Raw genomic sequence first — 21,914 nt, forward strand, 5'->3', positions numbered from 1 at the left:
ACTGGTGTCTCGAGAAGTCCCCAACGAAGTCGTGAATTAGCCGTCTAAGAGATGTATGATCAAGCTGGTGGTTCATCATTGTCCGATGAAAGACTCACTCTGGACCCCTGTAGAATGAGATAACCTTGTACCGGTTCAACGCATTCATAATGATGAATAACGGATATACATCTTAGAATAGAGAATCAAACACGTATTGAGATAGAACAGTAGTACTTTATTAATCCATAAAACTCAGTAGAGCTCCTCCCCTCAACCTAAGAGGTTTAGAAACTCATACTGATAGAAAATACAATGATAAACGTGTAAAGTGTCAAAAGGTCCCTAAGATTGTAAAAGTTCTTGAATAAATACTAGACTAATGACTAAGGATTACATAAGAAGGGTAAAACAGTCTTTTAGTACTAAAATCCACTTATGGACCTACTTGGTGAGTGTTTGGGCTGAACTTGATTGAGATCCACGTGCTAGGAGGCCTCTTCTTCTTTGGGCGTTGAACGCCAGAATAGGGCAGGAGGCTGGCGTTGAATGCCAGCTTTGGGCCTTCAATTATGAAGCAAAGTATGGACTATTATATATTGCTGGAAAGCTCTGGATGTTAACTTTTCATAGCCGTTGAGAACGCTCCATTTGGACTTCTGTAGCTCTAGAAAAGATCTTTTGAGTGCAAGGAGGTCAGATCCAGACAGCATCTGGAATGCTTTCTCTGTCTTTGAATTAGACTTTTGCTCCAGCTCCTTAATTTCAGCAAAAAAATACTTGAAATTGCATAAAGACACACAAAATCAAAGTAGAATCCAAAAATGTGAATTTTTCACTAAAATCTATGAAAACTTAATAAAACTTAAACAAAACATACTAAAAATTATATGAAAATGATGCCAAAAAACGTATAAAATATCTACTCATCAATATACTTAAAATAACAATTAATATATGTATCGTAAATAATCAATTAATAAAAGAAAAGTCTCAAGATAATCTTGATTTCAGTCAAAGGGACACGTCGATTTCATAATTTTTGTTTTTTTTAAGTAATTTCATACTCTTGAATCTTGATTCTCTTTAATGATTTATTTTATTATCTTTTATTTGTACTCAAAAATATTTTTTTTGGTAAATATCTTATATAAACCAAACCAATGCCAATATTACATGAATCACCTAAACTAAATAATGTTACATAAATATCTCCAACCATATTTTTATATAAATCAAATTACACTAATTCGAATTACACAATATAGTAGTAAATCAAAACACATGAGTTCGAATTACATAGCAACATTGTTTTAAGTATAAATCGAATTGGTTAAATTCAAATTATACATTATAATACTAAATTGAATCAATGTAATGATTTTAAATTTGAATTCAACATCAAAAGTTCAGATAATGATTTTTTAGATACTAATAAATTAAAGGATAATTTTTAATGAATTTTTAGAAATCGTTTAATGTTCTGTTTTAAATTCATAAGTTTATAAAAATATAGATTTTCTTAAATTTGAACTAAAACACAAAAGTTGGATTTCTATTCTTATTTATTCTGATTTTTTTAATATTTCATTTGAATCCAAATGAGGTATTTTTTTATTGACATTTAATTTATGTTTTAAAGCTAATATAGAATAAATAAACAATTAACTTAAAAGTAATAAATGTCAATATTCTGTTTCAACTTACAAGTAGTAAATCGAATCAAGCTGATTCGATTTATATTGTTTCATTCTAATTCAAATCACATTAATTCGATTTAGTACTATAATGTATAATTTGAATTTAACTAATTCGATTTATATTTAAAATAATGTTTCATGTAATTTGAATCTATGTGTTTCAATTTACTACTATATTATGTAATTCAAATTAGTTTAATTCGATTTATATAAAAATATTTTTTTATCTTTTTTCTCTAATTCTTTATTTTTTATTAGAATTATTTTTTTTTTATGTTTTTAAGGTTGTGGGTGAAAAGGCTACTCAGTAATAAAGTATCAGCTCAACAAGCAAAGAAGAAAAAAAAAAAAAAGCTTATTTAATCAATTTGAAAACCAAAGTCAAAGACTTGGAGAAGAAGAACTCGGAACTCATCATTGTGTTAGGTTCTTATTTATTTGAGGAAAAACTATCAAAAATACCCATAAAGTTTATGAACGTTGACAAAAGTAACCATAAACTAAGGAAATTAATGTTGTACTCATGAAAGATGGGTTTCGTATGACAAAAGTATCCAAATCCTAATTTTTTGTTGATTTTTTAATAAAATTCCTAAACTACCCCACCCTAACCCCATTCTACCGTCACTCCCTCTCTTCTCTTCTTCCTCTCTCCTCATTTATCCCTCAAAAACTCTCATAAAGTCACAGAAACTCTCCTCCTACTTCCTCATTGCCGTCCGCCACCCACCTACTCCATTACTGCTAATCTCTTCCCCTCTCACTGCTTCTTTCTCTCACTATTAAAGTGACTACAACACCTTCATCGCACACCTGTGACCCAACCTGAGGAGAATACTGCCGTAGCGCGCCTGTTGCAGCCGGGGAGAACGTCGTCGTGGCGCGTTTGACCTAGCCGAGGAGAATACTGTCGTCGCACACCTGAAAAGAGAGAGGGGTCGTGGTACTCTTGCATGCAGAAAGCGGGTTCGGTAAAGAGAAATCAGAGAAGAAAGGGAGGCGGCACTGTGGATGAAGGTTCTGCCATTGACGATGTTACAGTCGATCGGCGAAGAAAAATGTATTTCTTTTTTTAAAAACATTTTTATTTTATTTTTCTTCTTTTCAGAAATTGATTTAGTTACTATTAAAATGATACTGTTTTTTTTAAATCTACTTCTATTTCTGATTTTTGCTGAAATAAATTTCAAATTGGATGAATGAATTTGTTGATTTTTATGGTTGATGGCTTTTTCTATTTCTAGTTTTGCTAAAGTGAATTGAAATTGGATGAATGGATTTGAAAATTTTTATGTTTTGAGTATTTTTTAGTGTTTGATTAATTTGGTTTGGATATGAATTATAAACTTTTAAGTGAATCGATTGAGGTCCGATCCTCTACCACCACCATCACTATCATTGATTTCGGTCTGGTTTGTTGTAGGAGTAATTTTGGATTCTATGGTAAGAGTTGGTGCAAATTGAGTTATGAAAGGTTGAAAAAGTGAGTTGAGGTTGAGTGTAGGGTAGTTTAGAAATTTTATTAAAAAATCAACAAAAAATTAAGATTTGAATACTTTTGTCATACGGAACCCATCTTTTATGGGTACAGCGTTAATTTCCTTAGTTTATAAGTACTTTTGTGAGCGTTTGTAAACTTTATGAATACTTTTGGTAATTTTTCCTTTATTTGACTCTATATGTTTGCAAACTTTACATATTTCACTCTTCTATAACTGCTAATGAATTTGGTGTACTATAAAATTATATAGCTTTAGTTTTGTAAGTTGTAACTTTGGGTAATTGATTTTTTGCAAATATTAAAGAACACAACCGCTAGCAGGAGAAGAAGCAACATTGGTATAAATGCTGAATGAACTTGATAACAAATATAGTAGAAAAAGATAGATAGAAAACGTGAAACAAGAAAAACAAAAGGAAAAGGGATATGAAAGAGAAGAGATAAATAAGAGAAGTTAATTCTAATGATTTTTCATGTTTTTCAATATTTTACGCATTTACATTAATAATAATACTTTTTCAACGTTATATATAAAAATGAGAAAGTCTAGTTAGCTCAAATGGCATAGACTCCCCATACTCAATTAAGAGGTTGTGGGTTCGAGTCTCCTATAGTATTTAATCAATAAAAAAAGAATAATCCTACACCATTAATCTCATACCATTAAAAACATTGATAATAACTAATTGATAATTATAAATTACAAAATTTATTAGTTATCTAACACTCCTCTATAAAAATAAATAAATGGTTATACCACTACAAGGGATACTATAGTTATAAATATTAAAATAGTTATTATAGTTATAAATGTTACTAAAGATATATTGTAATATTTTTTTATTATTAACAAAGATTTTTTATAATATTTTTTAAGTGTTATAAAAATATTTATTGTAATATTTTTTAAAGTGTTACAAAAAATATTTATTATTATATTTTTTAAGTATTACATAAAATATTTATTGTAATATTTTTTTAACTGTTACATAAAATATTTATTATAATATTTTTTTAAATATTACTATAAAAGGTCTATTGTAATATTTTTTATAATATTATTATATTTGATTTATTGTAATATTTTATTAAATATTATTAAATTTTTAAAAGAATGTTAATAATAAAATTTTTTAATAATATAGAGTATACTTAATATTTATTAAAATATTATTAATATAAATAAATAATATTTTAATGTGATTTGATAATATTTTTTAAAAGTAAGAAAAAATCAAGAATATAGCAGTGAAAACACAAAAGAACTAAAAAAAAGTATTAGTTTGAAAACAAATATTTTTTACAAGTGAAAACGATTTGTGTATTTGATGATATAGTTTTTTTAATTAGAACATTTAAGTATTATCAGAAGGCATATGCGATAATAAAAACATAATATATACATATATTTTTCATTTTTTAATTGTCAGTGATTCATATAAAAACAAAATTTCCAAAAAATAAAAATAATAGAAAAAGAATAGAGACATGGTGTGTAGACTTTAAATTGAACATCATTTGATCTTTAATATATTATAAAATATTCGTACATAAAATCAAATAACATTATTATTATTATTATTATTATTATTATTATTATTATTATTATTATTATTATTATTATTATTATTATTATTATTATTATTGATTTCGAGAGGTGATGAGCGGATATTTTATACGTTTTTTTGCATCATTTTTATATAATTTTTAGCATATTTTATTTAGTTTTCATTAAGTTTTTATAGGTTTTAGTGTTAAATTCACATTTCTAGATTCTACGTTGAGTTTGTGTGTTTTTATGCAATTTTAGATAATTTCTGGATAAAATTGAGAAGCTGAAGCAAAAGTCTGATTCAGAGATAGAGAAAGCACTGCAGATGCTGTCCGGATCTGACTTCCTTGCACTCGGAATAGCTTTTCTGGAGTTACGGAAGTCTAAATGGAGCGTTCTCAACGGCTATGGAAAGCTGACTTCCAGAGCTTTCCAGCAATGTATAATAGTCCATACCTTGCTTCAGATTAGAAGGCCCAAAATTGGCGTCCAACGCCAGCCTCCTACCCCCTTCCAGGCGTCCAGCGCCCAAGGAGTAGAGACCAGTGTCCAAACGCCCAGAGAGGACCACCTAGCCAGCGTTCAACTCCCTAAAGGCCTCCTAGCACGTGGATGTCATCAAAACTCAGCCCAAACACTTACCTAGTGGACTCCAGAAGTGGATTTTAGCACTAAAAAGACAATTTTATCTTTACTAGTCATTAGTTAAGTATTTAAGGGATTAGATTTATATCATTCGAACAACAACAACAACATCTAAGACTTTACACCATATTTCGAGTTTTACATTATATTTTCCTTTCAATATGAGTTTTTAAACCTCCTAGGTTGAGGGGAGGAACCTTGCTGAGTTCTATGAATTAATAAAGTATTACTGTTTCTCTTCAATCCGTGTTTGATTCAATTTTAAGATGTATATTCATTCTTCAACATGGTGAATGGGATGGCCAGTGACAACCAGCTCCGTTCATTATACTAAGACCGCGTGCCTAACAACCACCCGTGTCTACTTGGATTCGTGGGAATACGAGCCAGGAAAGCATCGAACCGCCAGCTTGATTATACATCTCTTAGACGGCTAATCCACGACTTCGTTGGGGACTTCTCGAGACACCAGTTCAGCCGATTTACGGGGAGATTAGGGTCTCTGTGGTAGAGACTAGAACCCAAAGATGTAGCATTCTCTGATCCGGAAGATCTGACCTTGTATGTGGCACTTTGAGTATGATCATTAAGGAGAATGGACTGTAAGAACTTCACCCTCAATCAGACTGGATGCGCACTAACCCTGGTGTTCAGATCTGGAGGAGATTGGCGACCGCGGCCTTGATTACATACAGCCTGCCATTGAAGAAATCATTCACACTTGAAGAAGACAGTAATACCAGAGTTAAGTCAGAAAGACGAAGCATTTCTAAACCTTAACCAAGTTCTTATCACTGTTTACATTTCAATTTACAAAGTATTTCATACATTTTTCTTTATTTCTTTTAATGCAATTAAACCTCAATCCAACAACTCTTCTATCCGCCTGACTAAAACCTGTAAGATAACTATAACTTGCTTCAAACCAGAATTCTCGTGGGATCGATCCTGACTCACTCAAGTATTACTTGGACGACTCAATGCACTTACTGATACAATTGTACGAGATGTGGGAATTCGTGCACCAAGAGATAATCTAATTAAATCAATTAAAGTAATAATAAGTTATTCTAAAATATAGAATGGTTATCTTTTGTTTTTTTTAATAGTTTGTAACTTTTGGTGTGGAGAGGAGACACCGACTAAAAGAGAAATATCCTGAGAATAATTCTCAAAATCATATTTTATGTAATAACATTAAAATAGATTTTAAACTTATATATAAAAGGTGCTTTATTATAAATTTGTGATTATAAGAGCAAGATCTATGGCAAGGAGTAGTATAGCACTTGGAATAACAATATTATTGATTATTAGTGTGATTATTTGTTACTTTGCAATTGTTGAAGAATTTGATGAGATTGTTGCATCTAATTATATGAGAAGCGATTCGGAGAATACACTGCGAGGATGTATCAACAGATGCAAGAGAATGCATACAGGTAAACTGAGGGATAGATGCATCAAGCGTTGCCGTGACAAGTATAATAGTCGCTTCATAAAAAACCTTTAATAGTTTAATAATGGTGAGTATATAATATGTTATTGTCATCAATCTTTCTATTTAAAAAAAAAAAATAGTGGCAAGCTAAGCTACCACCAGTTGTAACCAGTGTATACCCGTGCAAGGAATGAAAAATATATTTTTTCTTTATTTATATTTAAGATATGTTTACTAAAAAAATATTTTTTGATATATTTAATTTTAAATTAAGTTTATATAATTTTTTTATCATGGTTGATAAGAATTAATATTTTAAATTCTGATATTTACTTTAAAAAACATAAATTTATCATATATGATATATATATTTTTTTAGAAAAAGTATCTATACTCAACTCTTATCACAAAATAGATATATTAATTATTATAATAATATAAAATTATAATATTTAACTAATTTTAAATTTAATTTAAAAAAAATTTAAATATAAAATGACGCATTTTATTACAGTTTTTATTTAAAAAATTCCGAGTCTCACGTTCAAATATTATAAAGAAGACAATATCAGTCTTATCAATAATTGTAAAGTGTATTTTGTACTTATATAAATGAATATCACTATCTTCTCATCACACGCACTAAAAAGATCATCACGCATTAATAAACCACCAACATACTTAAAAGATTATAAATGCATGAATATCACTAATAATCACAACAGAAAAATTTCTTTCAATCAACGATATCACATCTCAAAATTTTTATCATACAAATCTATTTTCACCTATGCGTCATGCATACTCATTAATCATCTTAAACATTGAGTCTAAACGCTATAAAGATGCCATACTTAAATCTTATTGGCAAGAAACCATCCAAATTGAATTGGATACTCTGAATGAGAACAAAATCTGGACATTGACTTTCTTTCCAAATGATAAGAGGGCGATTGGTTGTAAGTGGATGTTTAAGGTCAAATACCACCCTGATGGTAGTGTTGAACAACACAAAGCTCGCCTCATGACAAAAGGATTCACTCAAGTCTCCGGAATTGACTATAAAGATACGTTTAGTCCCGTTATCAAGCTAGGAACACTGCGTGTTGTTTTGGCACTGGCTGCTGTCAAGGAATGGCATTTGAAGCAAATCGACGTTAATAACGTCTTTCTACATGGTGAGCTTAATGAGAAAATGTACATGAAACCTCTCGAAGGTCTCGCGATAGCTCCGAGTCAGGTTTGCAAGCTTGAAAAGTCTCTATATGGGTTTAAACAAGCTAGTAGAAACTTCAAACTGAAATCTCTTCTGCTAGGGTTAGGATATAATAAGTATAAATCTGATTACAACATGTTTACTAAATCACAAAGTACCGATTTTACAATCATTTTTATTTATGTTGACGATTTAGTGTTGGCGGGAGACGATTTGTTTGAAATTGAAAGGATGAAGCAGATTTTGCATGACAGGTTTTGGATTAAGGACATAGGTGATCTCAAGTTTTTCCTTGACTTAGAGGTTGCTAGGTCTTCAAAAGGCATAGCTTTATATCAGCGGAAATATGTTTTAGATCTCTTGAGGGACACTGGTTTTGAGCATTGTAAGCCTGCCTCCAGTCCCGTGGACTATGGGGCGAAATTGAGCAAGGATGATGGAGATAATCTGCCTAATTCCTCTAATTATAGAAAAATTATTGGAAAACTATTGTATCTCTCAAACACAAGGTCGGATATTAGGGGTGTGCATGGGCCAGGTGAAACCGGGTTTGATGTGACACAGACCCGACCCAAAATATATACCAGGCCTATTTATTAGACCCGAACCTGGCCCTAGACCCGATAAAACCTATACACTTTCGGGCCATGATTATACCGGGTAAAAACCGGGCCGTTAACATTATATTACCTTAATACCTTCTTATAAGCTAGCATGTGAAAATATCCAAAGTTTCAAGATTCCAACCATTATTTGACATGGTAAAATTCACTTAAAAACATATAACAAGAACCAACTCTTCTCTAAAATTAAAGCATAACCATAATGAATACTAATATTGTCTAATAACACCAAATATTTAAATCAATATAAATAACACAATATTATGCATTAGTCTAAAATTTTATGCATTTTAAACATAAAACATTAACTTATAGTCTTATAATAACTAATAACACAAAATATTAAGGTTTACAATACTTAAATTTCACATAAGAATAACCATCATCCATCACTAATAACACAAAATATTAATTGTGTATGATGCCGGGCCACCGGACCGACTTCGGGTGACCCGAGCCATGGCCCGGATCCGACCCGAAATAATGATCGGGTCTATTTTTGAGACCCTTATCCGACCCTAGACCCGATGAAATCACACCAAAATAGCCCTTAAAGTGTTCGGGGCCGGGCCAGGTCTTCGGGCCGAACCGGGCCATGCACACCCTACCGGATATAAGCTTTGTAATTGGCAAACTCAGCCAATTTTTGGATTGTCCTACAACTAAATACTTGCAAGCAGCACATAGGATCCTTAGGTACATAAAGAACTCTCCGACAGCAGGGTTGTTCTTCTCGGCCAATTCCAATTTATTTCTCACTGGATTCTCTGATTCTAATTGGACTGGATGCCCCAACTCGCACGATCGATTTCAACATATTATTTCTATGTGGGTTCCTTTCTTGTCACTTGAAAGAGCAAAAAGCAAGTAATTGTCGCAACTTCTTCCTCTGAAGCAGAGTATCGGACTCTTGCACTGGCCACCAAAAAAATTCAATGACTTAATTATGTGTTGAATGACTTAGAAGAACCTCTTGGTAAATCTATAAATTTGTACTGTGATAATAAATATGCCATTTAAATTGTTACCAATCTAATATTTCACGAGCATACAAAGTATATTAAGATTGATTATCACATTATGAAAAAAAAATTATAAAAGAGCTTAATTCATCTTTTACTAAATTTTATACATAAGCAAATTGCAGACATTATGACTAAATCTTTGGCACTAAAATCGTTCAGTACATTGTATGACAAACTTAGGTTGTTAGATATTTTTATGTCCAATCCTCCTAACTTAAGGGAGAATATTACTTTATATAGCATGCTGTTTAGTTACTTCTTCTTTAATGATTAGTGCAAGGTAGCATAGTATGTATATATATATATAGTTAGTTAGTTGTTGTAAAGAAGGTTTTTTTTGTCATAATAAAAGTTAATATTTTGGTTATTTTTTTATTGATTATGATTCTCAATTTGTTTATCTCTTTCCTCTCACATCTTTAATAATATATAGATTAAAAAAAATCAATAATATATCCTACTAATCGCATCATCTTTTTAATGTTAAACATTTGTTGAATGATTACAAAGCTAGGTAAAAATATTATTATTATTGGTGCTGCTGTTGTTATTTTAGATATTAATAACTACTTATCGATTTATTATCTATGCCTATATTACTAATTTACTACATACATGGTACAACTGAAACTGTAACGTTTTAGTAAAAATTTGATTAATTAATTTTTTTTAATTATAAAACAAATTTGAAAACGGCTTAATAGTTAATAAATATGTTCTTTAATCTTTATACAACTTTGTTCTTTTATTCCAATTAATTTAGTTGGCAGCCACTATCCTCTGCCCCTAATAATTGTAGCCACAATTAGTTTTTGGCCACCACCTGCTTTGCCGTCCATTTATATACCTCCACTAAAACACGCTTTAAAAATTAAAACTATTAACAAAAATAAAAAAGTAAATTAATCGTTAATTTCTAGTAATAGACACCAAAAATAATTCTGAATTTTTTATTTTAATAAATAAAATAAATGTAATATTTATTAAAATAAATAATTTTAAAAGTATTTACCGATTTTAATTCCTTTGTCTTATCTCGTTTACAGTGTAAACGAGATGACAATGCATGTATCTCCTTTACAGTGTAAACGAGATAAGGTACGTTAGCGTGATACGTGTATATCTCGTTTACATGTAAACGAAATATAAAAAGACAAATATTCAGCTGCTATAAAAGGATGTGCAACCCTTGGTTATTCTTACATACATTTCATATCCTTTTTCTGTCTCGTTTTTCTCACAAAAACAAAGCTCAATGGCCAGTAATAGTCCATTCATAGTTGTGCTTGTTTATCCCAATTGTTGTATGAGAAATGGCAACAACGGGGTGACATTTGAGTGTGAGGATTCGATATTGTTTCACACTCAGCGTGTGGATACGTTGTCGGATTTGAAGAGTTTGATATTGAGCAAGTTCGGTGGTACACAAGCGAGGGAGATAGGAAGGGTGGGGTATAGGTTGTTGGCACCCATAAAAAACTGAGTCATCCGGTTTCGACTATTCCGACTTCAAGGGGACGAGCATGTGCGACTGATATTCGACATCCATGGGAAGATCATGGTAGAACAGGTAATGGAGCTGTCGGCTGAGGTGGGTCATGGTGGTAGTGGTGGTTCAGTACACGATACCTATGTGCAGGACGACCGACCTCTCACACTACTGCCCATTCATGTCGCCATTCCAAAGCATGAGGCAGAGGAGCTGAGGAGGGTGAGGAGGAGTCGGATGAAGATTATGTGGCAGATAGTGCGGACAGTGAGTCGTTCGATGGTGGTGATGAGGATGAGTTTGTGCCGGAGACACCTGGCGGGACTGTGGCGCGCCATGTGCTGCCTCTATCTCACCCGATTTCGGCGCTAACGGCAGTCCCAAGTCACTATCACAGTCTGCATCTAGATGCGATGCAAGAGAGGACCCCCGGTTTCTAGCACATGTGAAGAGGATTACAACCTAGACGGCGGGGTTGAGTTTCGGGTTGGCAACAGGTTCAGAAGCTGAGAGGCGGTGCTTCAGGGTGTGAAGAACTACAGTATTCGCAGGAGTGCTGAGTACCGGGTGATCGAGTCTGACCGGTTAAAGTACCATGTGCAGTGCCGTCAAGCTGACAATAGGTGTCAATGAAGCCTCCGTGTGACCCTTCGTCAGAATCTCGGATACTGGTAAGTTCAAAGTTAATTGTGATTTTGAGTACTTTTGTATGATATGTTATGTAGGTTAGAGATATAGTTGAAGCATAAATGTTTGGTTGTGACTAAGGAGGTTCGGAGGTTTGGTGGACCACACAGTTGTCTAGCACCCACCATGTCTTAAGACCATTGTCAATTAGATAGCAGTCTCATCTGCAGGGTCATATTGCCCTTGATATAGTCCAACCCCTCTGTCAGTATCCCGGTCTTGCAAGGTGCGGTCCAGGCAAGCTATCACTTCAAACCCTCATACAAAAAGGTGTGGATGACAAAGCAGAAGGCAATTGCATGGATCTATGGGGATTGGGAAGAGTCCTACAACAAGGCGTCGAAGCTCCTAGAGGCACTGCAGAGCTGTTTTTCTGGGACCATTTGTGGCCTACGCGTCAAACCGTACTACGATGGACATCTCATAGTACGCGACTGTAGCATGTTCGACAAAGTATTTTGGGCTTTTCCGTCATGTGTCGAGGCCTTCAAGCATTGCAAGCCGTTTGTATCTGTAGACGGCACGCATCTATATGGCAGGTACGGTGGAGTGTTGCTTATTGCGGTGGCGTAAGACGGAAACAGCAACATACTGCCAATTGCTTTTGCCATCGTCGAGTCTTTTGTTTATATTTTTTTTCCATATCAGGAGTATTACGCTCACATTATTTTTTAGTTTATTCAAAATGTATTAATATTCGTTGTAATACAGTAAATACAAAAAAATTACAAATACACTAAAAATTAATTATTATGTATATTGATTTGTATTTTTTATTAAATAATTAATATTAAAATAATTAAAATTATCACAATAAAATAATTAAATCTGTAATAAATTAATAATTAAATTTATTTATAACATTATAATTTTTTTATAAAATACCAAATGCGTAGTTAATTGATGACTCATCTTTTTATAAAACAAAGCATGATTGTATCTTTAATCATTTTAAGGTAATTAGTTATATTTTGTACCATACCAACTAGACTGTTAACTTGTTATAAGTTATAACATCTCCTCGTTTCATACTTGTTTGTATTAGCAGTTTACAATTTAAATTTAAAATGAAATTTTGAGCAATATTTAAGAAACAGATTAACGAGAATTTCACACAAATAATAAAGTTATTACTGGACACAAAAGTGTGGGGAAATACAACAAGGTTTCGCCCTGGAATGTGGTTAAACCTCTCGATCCACTACTTTCAAACAAATTAAAAGATGAAAATAAGATTTAGATTAAAAAAAAAGATAAAAATAAGATAGTGTTTGTTTTTAAAAATTGAAATAAAAATTAGAAGACCGAAAGTTAATATTATGTTAGGTGATCTGAAATTAAAATTTTAAATAATATTTTTTAATAATTAAAAATATTTCAATAATATTTATATTTTATATCTATATTTATCTTAAATCTTAAATAAGATATAATTCAGATAAGTCTCTGTCTCCAAAGTCCAAACTAAACACAGCCTAAGGAACAAACTGAAATTAAAAAAAAAAAAAAACAAAACAAAACAATACAAAAGTGGTCGTTCCACCTTTCATCGTATCTTTCAACAAATTCTGCCATATAAATATAATAGAATCAATCATTGCTCGCACTTCCACCTTGTACTTTTCAATCGCGTGTGTCTGCGGATTTTTCAAACGTACGCGTTTTGATTCGGTTCCTTCATTCCCTGGTAATTTTATTTTATGTTATGTTTGTCGCTCCTCTTCTTTCTTGCCTTCACGTTTAAACACGTACAATTCCCAGTTTCTCTTTCTCTCTCTCTCTCTCTGTGTGCGTATGTGTTGAAATTCCCCTTTTTCCCCTGTTTGAGTCGTGGATTTCTTTGGGTATGATTGGTTTAATGCAAAATAATTGATCTTTTTAATTTATTGATTTCGATTGAAAAATGTTGATGCTTCTGGAGATTGGCATCTAGCTGCTGGAACAGTGCATGTGTATGATTGTGTGTAAAGATGTATTATGTAACAAATATACAAAATAACGATTTTGATGCATTCTAATTCTTCACTGAATAATTACTTGTTGATAGGATTATGTTATTTATGCAAGGAAATAAGATTTCTGTTGTCATTCTTGAAAAAAGAAAAAGAAAAAGAAATTGATTGATTAACCAGATTTGTTATTTTTATTGCTTCTTCTTTTCAGATAGTTTGGGTTGCTTGCTAGTTGCTATTATTGGAATTGGTATTTGTTTAAGCATGTCAGTGGCGATGAGAAATAAACCTCTTGAATTTGGGAGGCCTGTAAAAAGTAAGCTATATTGATAACTGGAAATTTCAGATTCTGTTTCATATAAAGAATTATTTTCAACTTATTATATATCTTCAAAGTCAAGTATATAGGCAGTTAACTCTTCAAAGAACTGAGTGCAAAAGTTGGTCTTTAAAAATATATTTTGGCTGGCTAAGCATTTGAAAAATTTCAAGCTTAAAAAGCTTTAGACTTTAGACAGATACCGGACTAGGGTCAAGCTTTATATTTGAAAAATAGGTCAGGTTTAAAAACTGTGAAATGCAAAGCTATGTTCACTTACTTTTTCTTGAGAAGTAAAATGATTGGTAGTTGTTTTACAGGTAAAAGAAAATTCAAGGACTTATTGCTCCAAAAGGATAATCAATTTTGTGCTGATTGTAATGCTCCACAACCTAAATGGGCGTAAGTCTACTCACTATGTTTTGTGATTTATGGTTTAGTCGATATGATTCTCAAAACCAGCGTTAGACTATTGAATATCTTTGTGGAAGATTGATAAGGCATTTTCGTAATTAAGCTGTAGGAAAGTAGCTACAGAGACTGAAATCTACTGAAGACTGTAGAGTCCAAGTTACCTTTTCTTAGTTGTGATGATTTTTTTTTTAAACTGCTTTTTCAGGTCGGCTAATATTGGAGTATTTTTATGCTTTAAATGTTACAATGTGCACAGAAGTCTTGATACTCATATATCAAGGGTAACTATTTCTAATCCATTGTACTTAAGAATTTCCTTTTTCTTGTGAGGAATATTCAAATCCAAGTTCCTTCTTCATTTCTGTCTTAATTAAAGTCTAAGATACTATTACATAGTTGTTATATGGCTGTACTTATGAAATCAGTTTGATCAACTCTGTTTTATGTTTGGCTGCATCTATTTTCTACCTTATGTTGAAGATGCTTGCGGGGCAGCCTTGTTCTTTCATGCCATTGCCATCATATGATATGTTTTGAAATTTACTGTTTCTTTTCAATGGAGTCGCTAAAATCAGTGTAGTGTGCATATATAATGCATCTGTAATAGTAGGCTAGTTGCATATTATATGCTGAACTTGTTTATCTATTTTTCTCAGCGAGTATAAATTCCTCAGCTCATTACTTTATACTTCCAGGTTTTGTCTGTGGGGGATGAATGGTCAGATGATGATATTGATGCAATGATTGAAGTTGGAGGAAATTCTTCTGCTAATTCAATTTATGAAGCTTATATTCCAGAAGGATATGCAAAACCTCGTCCAGATTCCAGTCAGGAAGAGCGCACAAAATTCATTCGGTTAGACATGTTTGCATCTATACTTTGCACCATACTCTTCTTAGCATTTTTCTGTTAAGCAGGCTGCTTTAGATAGAAACTGATATGAACTGTCCTATTAGGCTATGAGCTCAGATTTTCTTCCAACCTCCTTCAATAAGCATAGATTAATCATTGTGGTGTCTCTATAAACAAACACATCCCAATGGTGCGAATCTGGTCAATGGTTAAGTGTGGCATTTTAATTGTGATTGCAGGTCAAAATATGAATATCAAGAATTTTTGAAACCAAGTTTGCGCATTGTGTCTTCGAAATCTTCTCATCAATCAAGTTTCTCCAAACATAATGCCGATAGTTTCCGGAGCTCTTATGAATCCAGTTTCTCCAAACGTGATGCACATAGTTTTCGAAGCTCTCATGAACCCAGTTTCTCCATGCGTAGTGCGGATAGCTTTCGAAGCTGTCATGAATCCAGTTTCTCCCAATGTGATGCAGATAGTTTTCGAAGCACTACTAGTTTAAAGAATCTGGTAATTTTATTCTAGAACTTGTTCCTTTTATTGTGGAGGCATATTTGTTTGTTAACCACAAGTTGATTTGCATATCATTCTCAGTTAGATTTTAAGTTGCTGTACCCAGATGAGAGTCTTAAATACTGCCTCCATTCCTAAATGTTAGTCTTTTAAGGTAAATGCACTAGGATTAAAAAATTATTGAGTATATATTTTATATTTTTTAAAAGATAAGATTTAATGGACTAAAACTACTAACTAGTAATAGAAGAATAACAAACGTAAGGGTTAAAAGAGTGGGTGCGCATGTGTATTGAAGTTCTACAATGACAATCAATTTGGAACATGTTTGGTTTTCTTAAATGATTAACATTTTAGGAATGGAAGAGTATATCTAAATGTATGAGACTTGCATCCACATGCAACTTTACTACTTTATTAGCAATGTAAAGTTGAAATTATTACTTTATTAAAATGAAATTACTTTACTACTTTCCTTGATGTTTGATTGGTACTGATGATGGAATCAGGAAAGAACGAGAGAATTTATCGGAAAGTTGCAGGTGAAAGTGATTAAGGGCACAAATTTAGCTATTAGAGATATGATGACAAGCGATCCATATGTTGTCTTGAAACTTGGTAAACAGGTTAGTTGTTGCCATCACCATGTTCATTAACAGAAAACTCTTGTTCTGTATCTTTAGCTTTTAGCTGAAAAATAATGGAAGCATTTTTTTCTCTGAATATGACTTTGGCGCTTTTGTCTTCAGACTGTTAAGACAAATGTAATAAAGAGTAATTTGAACCCGGTCTGGAATCAGGTGCTTCTACTATCTGTTCCTGAGGCTTTTGGCCCATTGGATTTGGTAAGGCTAAATTTTAACTGTTCTTTTTGTCAAAACGGAAATAAATTGTGTGTTCTCCATGATGAAACTGAATTCCTCCCTGATTTCCAATAATGCCATACACCCTTTAATTTTTTTCATTGTAAAGTCAAACCCTGATATTATAACCTCCAAATTGTTGACTCCTATGTATATACATATCAGAAGAAAAGGATTATGTGGAAATTTCTCATGATCTTGTCATATGTTGATTTTTTAGCATTTATTAGATGATTTTGTCCTCGCTTATTTAATCAGTGGTCAAAATCAACACATGACAAGGTCATACGAAAATCTGTCACATTCTAATGATGATGTGGTATGAGGAAATGGAATTTTATGTTAACAGATGTGTGTAATGCATTGCAGAAGGTGTTTGATCATGACTTGTTTTCAGCTGATGATATAATGGGAGAAGCACAGGTAGATCTTCAGCCCCTGATTGCATCAGCAATGGCATTTGGAGATGCTGGAATGTTTGATGATATGCAGATAGGAAAATGGCTAAAATCCCACGACAATGCACTAAAACATGATAGCACAGTTAATATAATTAATGGCAAGGTTAAACAAGAGATATCACTTAAGCTCCAGCACGTTGAATGTGGAGAATTAGACTTAGAACTCGAGTGGATACCTCTATAACATTAACATCATGTATAGTTAATTATTAGGCCAAATTAGTTGAGTTAGAGGTTGTTTTTGGATCCTCTCATTTGATATTAAAAAATTTTTAAAAATTCTCTTGCAAAGTAATCGGACCTATCGATTACATATTCCTATAAAAGAAAAAAAGCACATAACAAAGCCAATAAAATTAGATTGCACACGACACATTTAACATTCTTTATCCATAATAAAAAAATTTAACCACAAAATAAACCTCTGGTTCTACGTCTTTTATTTATTCACAGAAATAAAATAACAATTATTCGTACTCTTACTCTTGACTATATATATTTACAATGGCACCTATGCCCAATGAGATGATAGGAAATTAGTAATGAAAATGCTATCACGGGGGATTAATTTAGACACCCCCTCCTCAGCTCTCCCCCCTACCGAATATTACGTCAGAAAACTCGTCTGTAGGAAAGGATAATATAAAAAATCTGATGAAATAACAATAATAAACATGACCTATATTACAAATTTAAACAATGAGTTATAGCTCAAATGGCATAGTCTCCCCATACTCAATTAAGAGGTTGCGGGTTTGAGTCTCCTATCTTTCGTAAAAAAATAAATAAATAAAAAATAAAATAAAATAAAATAAATAAAAAAATAAAAAAATATATTACAAATTTAAACAATAAAATATTGATTTTAAGTTTGAAGGTCCAAAGCCAAAATAACTCAAACGACAATTTTAAGGATTAAATAACGAATGACCAAAAAAACAAAAACAAAAACAAAAAGGATTAAATAACGGTGTATACTTCAATTATTTCATTAGGGTCTGGTGGTTTTGGGTTGACTCTTGCTTTGTTATTATAGTCCATCAAACATTCACGTCAGATTAATTATCTGGGTCACAGCTTAAAAAAACACCTATCCTAAGATATCAGCCATTAAAATTAACGATTATTATAAAATATACATTAAAATATAAAATATATACTAAAAAAAATTAAAATATATATACATAATAATTAATTTTAACATATAAATAATATTTAAAAAAATTATAATAATTGATTTCAAATAATAAATAAATAAATTATACTAAAATCTAATCATTAAAATTATCCATTATATATAATTATATATATTTATACACATTAATTTTTATATATTTTAAATTATATATCAATTATCAGAATAATCAAATTTGTAAAATAAAATAATTAAACTTATAAATAATTAAGTTTGTTTATAATAATAGCATAATAAATTTTGGTAAAAATTTAAGTATAATTAATTTTATGTAAAGTGAATAATTGTAAGCTTTAAATAATTTAATAAATTTGACTAAATTGTCATCTAACGATTCTGAACTATTAACTTCACATGAAATTAACTGCTCCTGACAATTAGTTAAAACTATAATTTTTTTATGAGATATTAAATATTTATTGGTAGCTGAATAAGTGAGGGTGGAAATGGTATAATAATAATAATAATAATAATAATAATAATAATAATAATAATAATAATAATAATAATAATAATAATAATAATTAACATTAACATTAACATGACTACAAGGCAACACTATTAACTATATATTATTGCCAATCTACACCACTACATCATCACTAAGGTAGGTACTAACCTTTACATGCAACGTAGAAAAATCAAAATCATAAACGCGAGTAGGAGTAGTAAAGTAGTAGCAAAAGTCAACAAATCAACAACAACGAGACTCAACTCAGCTCAGGGCTCGCGTACCACTAGCTGCAGTTTGTTATTGTCGTCGTCGTTTTCAATGTGATTATTCCGGACCTCACCGCCACCAAACGACGCTGCATTTTGTTTCTGTTTCGTTCGGTACTTCAACAGATACACCAAACCCGAAGCCAATAACAGAACCGCTCCAACCGTTCCACACACCACGCTCGCCGCCATCAGCGCCTTCGACACTCGGTCGCCGCCGTTGGGACCGACGGCGGCAGAGGCTTCGCGGAGCCATGACGGCGGCGCAGCGGGGGAGTTCATGGCCCTAGGAATCACCACGTTGGAGGAGGTGGTGGAGGACGGAGATGAGTTCTGGCTGTCGCTGTTGAAGAATGACCTCATCTCCGGCGAGGATTTGGCACCAGCGGTCGGCGACAATGTCTGGAAGACGAGGCCGTGATCAGACGGCCGTAGCTCCCTGGCGGAGGAATTTCCGATGAGGATGAGGCCGAGCGCGACGATGACGATGGCCGTTACGGCGGTTTCCGCCATGAGAATTGAGGTGGTAATTTATTAGTCGGTTATTGGGAGAATTGGTGACATGCATTAGAAGTTAGAAGAAAAGAAAAGTTGTGTGTATATATAGAAATTAAGAGAGTGTGGAAACGGTGCCGTTTTGCCATTTGTGATTTTCTGAAGAGTAACGAACACACTTAAAACTTTAAGCTTGTGAGGGTGAGGAAGGTCAAAGAAGATGGAAACTCTGTCGGAGCATAAAGTAGTTATGCGTTGCTCCTCTCTCTCTCTCCACTCGCCGCTCTCTTCTTTGTCCTTTTAATAGGTCCTCTCCCTTTTCCTTTTTCTTTCAATTTATTTCAAATAAATACAAAAATTTCTGTATTTTACGGTGCGCGTTATATAACGTACACTTTTTAACAATAGTACTGTTGTTTTTGGACATTTACAATATTACTGTTTTGAAATGAATTAGTAATGGGAGAATTATCGTGTTTTGGGCTTTTGGCCCAAATGCGCCTTGTTTGGCTAAATGCAATCTGCAAAGGTATCTGCCTCGATAATTACAAGACTCGAGGAAGTAGTCTTGGCTAACTCCGTGCCAATGGTCACGGTAAGACGGGGGAAGTATTTTTTGGAATGCCTCGATAAAAAGCACGTAGGCGGTGTAGGCGGTGAATCCAGTTGAGAGTGAGCAATGACTATTGCCCGTAAAGAGCACATAGGCGGTGATTCAGGTTAAAAGTGACCGGTGACAATTGCCCCTATGAAAGGGTTTGGGTGTCATGTCAACTATATCTATATATCTGTTCAATTTATATTCTTAATGTCGTTTTTTATTTTTAGTGTTAGAATTTTAGTGGTATTTTTTAATAATGCAGAGAATTAATATATTTTTTGTGTGTAGATATCACAAATTTAAGAATTAGATTTGTAGCTTTTAATTTTTTTTTATTTTTAATTAAAAAAAATACAAATCTAAAGATCAGATTTGATTTGTATTTGAGTGTTGAAAAAAATTTAAACATATAAATCGGACACATTGAATCTTTTGATTTGTGTATTATGAAAATTTTACTCTTCGATTTTTTAAATTTAAAAGTTTAATTTGTTATTTAAAATAAAATAAAAAATTTTAAATTTATATAAAAAAAACACATCAATTAATCATAGTATTGGATTATACATTATTTTTTTTTTCATTTCTAAAAGAAATAGCCTCTTAATATATATTGTTCATGTTCATTAATTTATGGAGGAGTAGATTTTATTTTTTTTTTTACCAAAATAGGAGACTCGAACCCGCAACCTCTTAATTGAGAATGAAAATACCATGTCATTTGAGTTATAACTCATTGGCCATGTAGAGGAGTAAATTGAAATCTAAATTTTTCTTTTTCGTATAAATACTTAGTATCACGGAACTAATAATTCAATTTATTAATAATACATAAATAACATATGATATGAAAAAATTACTAAAAATATATTTATTTTTATTTTATTTTATTTTTTTTACCAGCCAGATTGGATGAAAGGATTTAAATTTCGATTAGGGTATGAGTTGATTGATTTAAACTGGTGGATACCATTAGGGTGGAGTTTAAACTTTAACTCAACTGACTCATTGGCTATTGTCATTTGTCATCCTTCTCATAACGAAATTGATATGTTCAATAATATACATAAATTATAACTGTTACGGATCCGGACTACGGATCCCGGACTCAGGATCGAACCCAATTCCGGTTTTTCGGGTCCAACCCGCCTCACTCTTCTGGAAGGCCCGAAACTGGCCCTCTAGAAACTCCCAACCGACTTTCGAATTCAAATGTCTCCCTTATCTTAGCCAAACAAGATAAGATAAGATAACTACCATCACCTATAAATAGAGGACCCAGGTCCCTTCAGGTATTCATCCATTCCACACACCTTACACCTCTCAGATCTATTCTGACTTGAGCATCGGAGTGTCTTTACAGGTACCTCCCCCCATCGTTCCAGTCACGCAACCCGGTATTTGCCTCGACCCGCAGGTTCCCGATCCATCCTTCAACCCGTACCAGAGACATCTTGTACATTGGCGCCGTCTGTGGGGAACTGCGCCGTCCAAAGCCGGAATGGGGGACGTACTGGAAGAAACCTCCTCAGGCCGGGATGACTCTCGACCGCTCCATCCGACCCCAGAACACCAGGAGGTCATAAACCAAGGCAGGATAGCAAGGACTATCCACCACATGAACGATCATATCACAGAACCGCGACACCCCGAGAAAACAGGGGACA

General features: G+C 32.6%; 2 protein-coding genes across 4 annotated transcripts; one reads left to right on the forward strand and one right to left on the reverse strand.

The window, feature by feature from the left end:
- Positions 1-13,412: 13,412 nt before the first annotated feature.
- LOC107632126 (ADP-ribosylation factor GTPase-activating protein AGD12) lies at positions 13,413-17,515 on the forward strand. Of its 3 annotated transcripts, none has more exons than XM_016335787.3 (9): positions 13,413-13,545; positions 14,022-14,126; positions 14,450-14,531; positions 14,749-14,824; positions 15,239-15,399; positions 15,636-15,909; positions 16,422-16,538; positions 16,662-16,757; positions 17,145-17,515. In XM_016335787.3, exons 2-9 carry the CDS (start codon positions 14,075-14,077, stop codon positions 17,418-17,420), a joined length of 1,134 nt encoding a protein of 377 aa, XP_016191273.1. In that variant the 5' UTR covers positions 13,413-13,545; positions 14,022-14,074; the 3' UTR covers positions 17,421-17,515. The 3 variants fall into 3 exon arrangements, with proteins under 3 accessions (XP_016191273.1, XP_020975758.1, XP_016191272.1); XM_021120099.2 differs by having other exon boundaries at positions 13,469-13,512; XM_016335786.3 differs by having other exon boundaries at positions 13,538-13,702.
- Positions 17,516-18,922: 1,407 nt separating this feature from the next.
- LOC107634823 (uncharacterized) lies at positions 18,923-19,928 on the reverse strand. Its single transcript, XM_016338236.3, has one exon. The coding sequence runs from the start codon at positions 19,662-19,664 to the stop codon at positions 19,152-19,154; it is 513 nt and encodes a 170-aa protein (XP_016193722.1). The 5' UTR covers positions 19,665-19,928; the 3' UTR covers positions 18,923-19,151.
- Positions 19,929-21,914: the final 1,986 nt, after the last annotated feature.

Source organism: Arachis ipaensis, chromosome B10 (genome assembly GCF_059453495.1).
Source record: "Arachis ipaensis isolate K30076 ecotype BB chromosome B10, ASM5945349v1, whole genome shotgun sequence".
Lineage (NCBI taxonomy): Eukaryota > Viridiplantae > Streptophyta > Magnoliopsida > Fabales > Fabaceae > Arachis > Arachis ipaensis.

What these genes read in the sequence shown, in the direction of transcription:
- LOC107632126 (XM_016335787.3), top strand. Translation starts at nt 14,075, where the DNA reads ATGTCAGTGGCGATGAGAAATAAACCTCTTGAATTTGGGAGGCCTGTA. An exon ending in CTACTAGTTTAAAGAATCTG is followed by an intron (nt 15,910 to 16,421) that starts GTAATTTTATTC and finishes TGATGGAATCAG; the next exon opens with GAAAGAACGAGAGAATTTAT. An exon ending in TCTTGAAACTTGGTAAACAG is followed by an intron (nt 16,539 to 16,661) that starts GTTAGTTGTTGC and finishes TTTTGTCTTCAG; the next exon opens with ACTGTTAAGACAAATGTAAT.
- LOC107634823 (XM_016338236.3), bottom strand. Translation starts at nt 19,664, where the DNA reads ATGGCGGAAACCGCCGTAACGGCCATCGTCATCGTCGCGCTCGGCCTC.